The sequence below is a fragment of the Humulus lupulus genome, chromosome 5 (assembly GCF_963169125.1).
Source record: "Humulus lupulus chromosome 5, drHumLupu1.1, whole genome shotgun sequence".
In the NCBI taxonomy this organism is placed as follows: domain Eukaryota; kingdom Viridiplantae; phylum Streptophyta; class Magnoliopsida; order Rosales; family Cannabaceae; genus Humulus; species Humulus lupulus.
In genome coordinates this window covers 121,647,028-121,656,712 of record NC_084797.1, presented here as the reverse complement: position 1 = coordinate 121,656,712, position 9,685 = coordinate 121,647,028, and the positions used below count along the sequence as shown (strand labels likewise).

The 9,685-nt window shown below is 32.3% G+C and overlaps 1 protein-coding gene and 1 long non-coding RNA gene across 2 annotated transcripts; both read left to right on the top strand.

The window, feature by feature from the left end:
- Positions 1-282: 282 nt before the first annotated feature.
- LOC133779432 (protein EXPORTIN 1A-like) lies at positions 283-3,867 on the top strand. The gene is made up of 9 exons (XM_062219394.1): positions 283-812; positions 1,219-1,329; positions 1,864-1,961; positions 2,203-2,303; positions 2,474-2,561; positions 3,212-3,264; positions 3,366-3,439; positions 3,682-3,751; positions 3,845-3,867. Exons 1-9 carry the CDS (start codon positions 756-758, stop codon positions 3,865-3,867), a joined length of 675 nt encoding a protein of 224 aa, XP_062075378.1. The 5' UTR covers positions 283-755.
- A 582-nt stretch (positions 3,868-4,449) lies between these two features.
- On the top strand, positions 4,450-6,713 carry LOC133780587 (uncharacterized). The gene is made up of 3 exons (XR_009869433.1): positions 4,450-4,675; positions 4,929-4,992; positions 6,379-6,713. It is a non-coding gene; the product is annotated as an uncharacterized LOC133780587 (long non-coding RNA).
- Positions 6,714-9,685: the final 2,972 nt, after the last annotated feature.

Genomic DNA, 9,685 nt, shown 5'->3' with positions numbered 1-9,685 from the left:
CTAAGATATAAATAGTTATTTTGGGTTTTTATTAGTAGTTTTTTGAGTAAATTGATGATGGCTCTTTTGGAAGAAGCGAAATATCATTTGATAAGTTATTAATCTGCCTTTTTTTTAATCATTGACAGAATATCAAGATTTTGATTTAACAGTGATTAGTTTTGCCTTTTGATTAAGTGGCTGTTTATTTTTTCTTCCATTTGTGTGATATTCTTATGAGTGCTCCAATCTTAAAGTCTTTATGAATAACCTTAGTAGTTGTAGATTTAATGGGTTACGCTTCTCTCAGGTGCTCATATATCTTTTCGTTTGTTCAGTTTTCAGTTTAATGTGAATAAATCATTTGAATATGAATATAGACACACACACATATATACATTCTTTGTGTTTGTAGTATAGTAATATATATATTGTTTTTTTTAAGTGATGAAGGTGATTGAGCCTACTCCGTGAGGAAGAGGGGCTGATTTTTTTTTTTGAAGTGAGGGGCTACTTTGATCTTAGCATGAAATTTGAATATGATATTGATTTTTGATGGTCTATGTTTTGTGTTGGTGGTGCTACTGTTTTGTGTTCTCATTAACAGTTGCAAAACATTTTTTTTATTAATCCAGACTTATTTTTTTTGTCTCTGTTACAGGTTATTACTCTTGAGGATGTAATAAAGGGAATGAAGGTATAAAATTGCTTGAACTCTTATTTATTATGGCAACTTTCCTTAACCAAATTGCTATGGTCTATTATTGTTGCAGATCATGAGGGAGACTTTGATATATTTGTCACATCTTGATCATGAGGACACGGAAAAGCTGGTATGGGTTTATGGAAAATAAAGTAGTAAATGTATTGAAATATTTTTCATATTTTCTATTTGTACCAAAGTTAGTACAAGCTTGTGTTAGCTATAGTTTTTATTTATATTTATGTCTAATAATATTTATGTTATGATGCGACCTATTTTGAGTGGAAATTTCTTTCAAGCCATGTGGCTGCAGCTTGTGGGCTGGTGATAGTGAATAGTTTGAGGAAAAATATGAGTGGGGAATTTCTTTTATTGGCCATTCAATTGAAATTATTTTCTGCATGTATAATTATAATGGAACACCTTGTTTCTATCTTGTCAGACACTTGGAGAGAAAATGTGTCATTTGATTGGGTTATATATTATTTTATTTATAAATTCTATCTTATTCTGTCTATTCTTCTTGTATGATGTAGATGCTAAAGAAGCTAAGCAAACAATTAAGTGGCGATGATTGGAATTGGAACAACTTAAACACATTATGTTGGGCAATAGGGTCTATATCTGGTTCGATGATGGAAGAACAGGTACATTTTTAACTTACCTTATAAATGTTATTTCTACTCATTTTCTATTTGTGGTCACTGCTTATACTTTCTGATTCAACTATAAAGTCATCATTTACTTCTCGAGATATTGTCTACACCCACCTCCCTAGTTGTGATAATAGTTTACTTGGCATTTCTATTTTGACTACGAAAAAATGTTTATTCTGATCAAAGATAGTCACATGTGTCAGTGTAAGCTTGTACTTTATTTCCTTGTAAATTTTAGTTACACCACATATTGTTATGAGTTTGTGAGGGCAATGTCCATGCATCTGTCATGTGGTGTTAGGGATCTTGATGTAGAACCCAGAGATCACTATTACATGCCCCTCTCATTTCGGAAAATATGTGGGTTTGAATAGGTTTTTTCTTTTTAAAATTATTTATTTATTTATTAAAATGTTATACCTGTTTCTTGATAATGTGTTTGCATCATCAAATGCATAAGAAACATTCATGTTCTGGAGGTCAATGTTTGCCCTTCATATTTTTTATGTTGGTTTGCATTGGCAGGAGAACAGATTTTTGGTTATGGTCATTCGTGACTTGCTGAATTTATGTGAAATCACGAAAGGGAAGGATACCAAAGCTGTCATCGCAAGTAACATTATGTAAGTATTCATGATTGAATGATTGATTATCTATCTTGAGTTGAGGCGGAATGCACATAGATATAGCCTGCCAGGCTATAACACCTCATTCCATCCAGATTCTTTGGTCATATGTAGAAACCATGAATTTTAGCCACTTGATTTTAATTGAGTAAATTTGAGAACTATGAGAAACTTGGTTGGAGGTATACAACCAATACTTTTTTGAAATCTTGTACAAAATCCTCCTCTCTTTCTGCAGGTATGTTGTTGGACAGTACCCGAGGTTTCTAAGAGCTCACTGGAAGTTCCTAAAAACTGTTGTGAACAAATTGTTTGAGTTCATGCATGAGACACATCCTAGTGTTTAGGTTTTTGTTCTGTTGTTGTTTTCTTGTCTCATTAACAGTTGCAAAGCATTTGCTTGAACTCTTATTTATTATAGTATCACTAAGTGTTTTTATTTGTTATAGCTAGCTTATTAAGTATATTATAATTAAGGAATCCTGAATGGTGTCTCACATTCTTTGCAGCAGCACTAAAGGCCTCTCTGTGGCTTATATCTGGCTTTAAAGTTGGCTTTAAAGTTGGGGTTAGAACAAGGGCTATAGACACCAACAGGTAACTTTTACAAGATCAAGAAACTAAGGCATATTTATAATAGTGAGTAATATTGTGTACAACAATTAATAAAAACACATTCAGTAATATTATTAGTGAATCTTTCTTTTTCAATACTACATATAAATGGATCTGGCACAATAGTTCTTGTACTTCTAGTGGTCTTTTGACCTTGTTTGGCTGCAGGCATCTGTTAATTTCATTAACATGTGTGTATAGATTCTTGGCTCCTACTTCACTTCTGTGATGTATGTGGAGCATTGGTGTGAGGAGAATTTCAGGAGCCTAACACTGGGCAGCCCAGATTTTTCTGACATTGAAATGGTTAGTCACTAAAAAAATACTATGTCATATACCTTTTTTTTTATTGAGTTTCAGATGATCTCCAGAATATATTGTTTACAAATTGGTGCAACATAATTTGTTTTTTTTTTTAAACAAAACTACCTGTATTATTACTTAAGAAAAATACAAGTAAAGAAGGAAAACTCCATCGAAACAGACCAAAATAGAAATAAAAGACAGGAATCTGGCTTTTATTTTATGTGTGTATTTTATGTTTGTGTATTTATGTATATATGTTTAACTTGACCTATTCTCTTGTTTGATACCATTTCTCTAATCTGTATTATTTGGTCTTTTTGCTTCAGTTACCTCAACATATTGAGATACAATAATAGGGTACTCTTCCTTGTTGTTACATGTTTCTTAATTACAGTTAGTGAGGAAAACCATTCACATAATATATGATGAACTATATGTTTCTCTTTTCTGTTTTTGACGCTTTAACATTGCATTTCTTAGTGGCCCTTCAACTTGGTTGCATTTCTGCTTTTGAGCATTTGTATCTTTCATTTCATATGAACATGCTTGTTTTGGTAAAAAGAAAAACTTTGTGAATGTTTAGACATATACCTATCCCTCTCATATTAGTTATGCTTTTAATTTGTCTCATTCTTGGTTGATGAATACTTAATTCTTACTTTTTGCACTTTTTATTTATAACTTTGGCCACTATATTATGACTTAGAAACACTTAGTTAGCTTTGATTTCTATCTTTTGCATGGTTGTTGAAGTAATTACATCTGTGATGCTGAAAGTTTTCTTAATGTTTTTTAGGATGACATTGTCCTTAATTCTTTGTGGAGGCATGCACTTAAACTCTGGTCTAGTGATCTTAAGCTTGAAGGCAATTGGAAAACTCAAGGTGAAATATTTTCATAAAGTATGCTTCATTTATAATCATGAAATTCTTTTATGTATATGGTTTATCTACTCTCAGCATTTGAAGAAATGACCTACTGAGTTTGCTCTTGCTTTTGATCCCATCTTTATTTTCTTTGAGACTCGAGTGTTGGCTTAAGAAATTCCACTTAGTCTGGATCAAATTCAAGATGTTGAGCTTTTTATTTCACCTTTATTCAATTAAGAAATTGAGTGACTTCATATTATTTTCATTCGCTGCCTACATATATTTAAATTTGCCCTTTCATTGAGCTAATTTTAATAAGAAAGTAAGTCGATAAAAATAATATGATGTTAAAACGAAGATGATGCCAAAAAAGTGTATAAATTGACTTTGAAGTCTTGATCTTTGATCTTGTTGTAAATATTTATTGTTTAAATTGTTCTCTATGCATAATCTGTCTCTGTTTTGAATTTTCTCTCTCTCCACTCTTTTGTCTACCTAACTCCCTTCCCAGACTTTTTCTCATCTTTAAATTAGTTTAAGTATACATAGGGTGCAATGATATAAACTTGCCCAAGTCAGTAGATTGTAAGCTATTGTAATAAAAATTTCTTTTCCTACCATATGATATAAACTTGCCCAAATTGCAAATTCTTTTCCAACCATGTGAATGTAATCTTTATGCATAGCAAAGCAGAAGAGATGATTTGGAGTCTCTTGGTTATGTGCTTATGTATTTTTTGAGGGGAAGGTTGGATACTTATGTGATATGCTGAAATCCATTTTCCTTTGTTTCATTGCTCTGTTTCACCATATTATTTACTTATTTTCTTTACTAGTCTTCCTTGGCAGGGACTAAAAGCAGGTACAAAAAAACAGAAATACGACAAGAACAGTGAAAAGAAGATGCTTACTCCCATAGAGGTATGATCTTAAGTTCTTGCAAGTAGTGTAGGGTGAAGTTAGCATTTATAACTCTCATATGAGTATGGTATTATTAGCTCATTACAGATGGTTGGTGGTGCATTTTTCAGCTCACTTCCATTGATACCATGTATTGTTATTTTTTAAAGTAAAGGCATGGGAGATACTGATATGCCTACTACTTTGACAGGTTCTTTGTTTATTCTGTATACTCTCTCTTATTCATGTTTATTGTGTTTTCCCCCTTTTGTAGCAACCAAGTGGGAAACTGGTTCTAAATCCTGGGCCATCTGCAGAGAGAATAGAGAGACCTTCAGGTTTGTTCTTTTTTTTCTTGGAAACATCCACCCTCGCTGCCCTATTGGACATTGTTTGCACATGTTTAGAAACTTTATTATGTGGTCAGGGAATTTTTGAGCCTTTTTCTCCTTATTTAATGTTGAAGTTAAACTAATTGCTCATTGTTTTATGTTGGAAGTTAAACTGTGCTGAGCTTTTTACATATTTTATTTATATTCAAGAACCTTGAAAAGATATGTTAAACAGATATATATTTTGTATTGAAATGAATGGTCTAGACTATATAGATGAAATTTGCTAGATGGGGTCTAGTGAGGCATAGTCCTTATGCAATCACATGATACAATTGCAATTAGATGTGTTAGGCATGTCCCATATCTACAGATCTGTTTGTTCAAATAGATTTGAATGATTAATCTTAAAAAAAAAATATTTGCTTAATTGGTTGACCATTAGACTTGTTCAACACAGCTGTAGGCCATCTTTTTCATGATTTTTGTTGAAGTATCTAATTTTCTATATGGTTTGAGAAATTCTTATAAAAATAAGCATAAACATATCTGGAGACAAATCGAACATTACAAGAAGCACAACATCAGTATTTTTAGGTCATGTTTGGAATGTGAAATTGGATTGGATTAAAAAATATAAGGTAAAAAACATAAAAGAATGAATAAAATAATCATTTCTGAATGATAAATTAGAAGGAAACAAGTTGGGTATAAAGTTGTAATTTTTTTTTCTTATCATTGCAATATATGAAGACAGGGATTAGATAGATTGAAATGATCTCAAGATCTTACTTTGTGCATTTGATTTCTTGTTATTTTCTATTATTGGGTATATATTAATGTATTCATTATTGATGAGATTTAAGTGTTGATCATATGTAATTATTCCATTCAACTGATACAATGTAAACCATGTCCACCCACTGCTTAACTGGCCTTTTCTTTTTATTTGTTCATAAGCAGTTGCTTCAACTAAATTGGGGAAGATATTGAACTCCTATGCCATATTGGCCATGAAAATGTAAGGACTGTTAAGAATTAGAATAGCTCCTTAAGCTCTTAGCCATTTGAACTCCTTAAGCGATTTAGCCATTTGAACTCCTTAAGCGATTTTCAACTTCTTTACTAATTTTGACCTCATTACTGACTAGTTCAGAAGAGAATTTGGGTTTAGTTTTACACTAATGAACATGACTATTTCATATATGTTTCATATCTTGCAAAGCTGCTTTGTTATGGTTTATACAGTACATATTTTTTTTTAATCTAACATTACTTACTTAAGTAGTGTTGGGTTTCATTGCTTTTTGCTTTTCATATATGTTTCATTGCAGAGTTAAATTGTTTGACAATAAGAAGAGATTAACAGTTGTAGGCTTTGAAAAATTTTAGAGCAACATCATGAGGAGGTTTGCCTTGGAAACCTGAGGAGATTTCAATTTAGAGAGCTTCAGATGGCAACAAACAACTTCAGCAGCAAGTACTTGGTTGGATGATGAATTGAAGGATGGAGCAAGTTTCATGCATGATTTACTTTTGTGTATCTTGTAATGTTTCTGTTTTTCATTTTTAAAGTAAAAAATGTTCAAGATTATAAAACTTTATTATGTTATGCTTTCAAATTTAAGTTAGAACTAAGATCTCATGAAGTAGACATATTCATGGTTTGAATTAGTTATTGTTTAATGTAATACTTGTGGTTTATCAATCTATTGAGAATTACATTTTATGATTAATTTTGATTTTTTTTTATCAAAATACAATTATGAAAATCTTTTAATTAAAAAAAAAACCTTATAAGTATACTTATCAAAATAAAATTTAAAATATATTATCCATACTAAAGTAACAAAATTTTATTACTAGACTTTTAATATGTTATGATTTAGAAATATATTATAAGCATAACAAATCGTTATGCTTTATATAATATAACAAACTAAAAATAGTATCAAAATAATCAAATGTAACAGTGGAAAAGTGTTATGCAGAAAGTATAAGATTAAACTCTAAATTTATAATGAAATACTCTAACTAAATGTTATTATTTGAATATTATGGCAACTAAAAATGTGTTATTGAATAGTTTAAGATAACATCGAACATAATATTCAAATACTGTTATAGAAAAGATAGGACTTTCAATAACAGGGGCTATGTTAGCATTTTCAGAAGCGTTATCAATACTCCCGGTTAGCAGTTTTTAAGTGTTATGAATACTGTTTTTTCTTGTAGTGTGCCAAGCTGCTATGAATCTGTCCTACCTTCCATATTCATTTTCCTACACCATCTAAAATGAATATGGAATGAACCTAATGCCCAGTAAGGAAAATCAACTAAAAAACATATATCAGAAATCATAAGACTATATCATAAAACACATACTATAAAACATATGGCGTAAAAACATATATCATATAGGACTACAATATTAATGGCCATTAACTCATTATTGTGGCATGTGATAAAACCAACTAGGTCCTCAGTCTACTAATCGAGGTAGGTTAGATCACAAGGTAGTATATGATAACCCATCTAGGTCCTCTGTCTACTAATCAAGGTAGGGTAAATCATAACTCTAATCCACGATAATGATAAAAATCATGGGGTTTGCTATCTAAACAACTATAAGCTCCTAGTGACTACAAAACATATTTATGCATATATACATAGCACATATCATAGCATATAAACATATCATAACACATCATATAAACACATATAATCTAACCTATTTTCCTTACCAAAAACCGGGATATTGGAGACAAGAACGGAATTAGAACACTCCTCAAACCAATAGTAAAATCCATGAGTTTCTAACGAAAATGAGATGAAAAAGATAACTAAACCATCAAAGTAGAAACTTACCGAAAACCTTAAGTTTCAAGAAACTTAAAAGCCTAACCAAAAAGCCATCACAATAAGTTAGGATCTGAAAGAAAATGGAAGGAAATAAAAGAACTATGATGGATTAAACCTGAGGATAAGAATACCTTGAATGGATTATGACTTTGATATACACCTCGATACCGAAATAACCCTCTATCATACTTCCCAAGTGTTTACGAAAGCTTAGATTGGGAAAGCTTTTATCCCAAAACCCAAGTGTTTTCTCTCTAGAGTAATCATAACAACTTGAAGGCTCTAAAGAATGCTTGAATGATGAGTGAAATGGCTGAGTATAACCCCTTTGAAAATGTATAAATGAAATAATAATAATTGAAAATATTTTAATTTTCGTTTCAACAGATGCCTAGAACTCGATCAAAAACGTTCAAGACCAAGTCCAAGTAGTTGGGGGCTGTTTTTAATTTAAATCCACTAAGATTCAAAAATGGCTCCAGGAGCTGATATATCGCCTACCCTAGGCGATATATAACCCCTACCCATGTCCCATGCTTTTATGCTTTCGTTCATGCGAAGTTGGTGTGTTTTCCGTATCTCCCGTAGGCGATATATCAACCCCTATAGCTGAGATATATTGATATACATTGATATATCAAACACGTTTTTGCACTCTTACAACAAATTTTTAATTTGTTTAAACAACTTTGACTCAGTAAAATGTGATCCTAACAGCTGCTGGAAGGTTCTAGAGCTTCTAGATTTATCCTTTATTAGTTTATTCAACAAAAATGCTTAAATCCTTAATAAACATGCTTGTGACAAGTGTCATGTTCTTATTAATTCTATCTAAACCTTAGGTTATAATTAATAATATTTCTAGGACAAACTATATTAATTAAACCTTATGTTATAATTAATATTTCTAAATTATAGGTTAAACTTACAAAATCTATAATTGTTTCAATGAGTTTCCAACTAAATCCCAGCTTGAACCAATATCCACGAAAACTAACATACTACAAGCTATTACTACTACTATCTAGCTAAGTATAATTCCTAGACACTGCTCAACAGGACTTAAAAAAGTTCATGAAGGAAAAAGAAAAAAAAACTAGGAGAAACCTCTCCTGTATAATAAGGCTCGAATAAGCATACAACCAAATCGAAGTGAAAGCTAAAAACTGTAGAAATGAAATATCAAGGCCTCCTGCCACGAGTATTCCACTCGACCACCGTGGCAACGACATGGTAACTAGAGGAGGAGCAGTCGAAACCAGGATTCTACCTCCACATTCCATAAAGGGTGTGCTCTATGGACTTATACTCAACCTCTGCCAAATCATCCTCCAGGAGAGTGACCCTCTCCTGCAACACCTCAGCCTTAGTTTTCGCTCTCTTATTCTTTTTGGACGATGAAGAAGCTTTCACCAGGGCTTTCACTATCTTAAGGTTGACCTCGGAAAGCTATCCCTCAAGCTCCTGAACTCTGACCGCCAGACGATCCCTTTCAACATTGGAAGAAGATAGGCCATGTGCCAAGTCTACAAAGCACTGAGCCACCAAACAATCCTGCAAGGAAGCAAAAAGTGAGTAAAAAAGGAAACCAAAACACAAAGAGACCAATGTAAGACACATGAACTCACCCAAATTGTGGAGTGCACAAGGGTCTCCACTCAGTGACGGGGATACCCTTGACAACTCTGGCATACCTTCGCGCATAAGGGGCTGACGTGCGACCCACCCAGGACTTGCCCTCCAAATCAAAAGCGCCTGGTTGAGCAAGGACATATTACTCACTCACTGAGTGAGTAAGAGGCGTAGGAACATCAGCCAAAGGGTACCTCGAATGGCC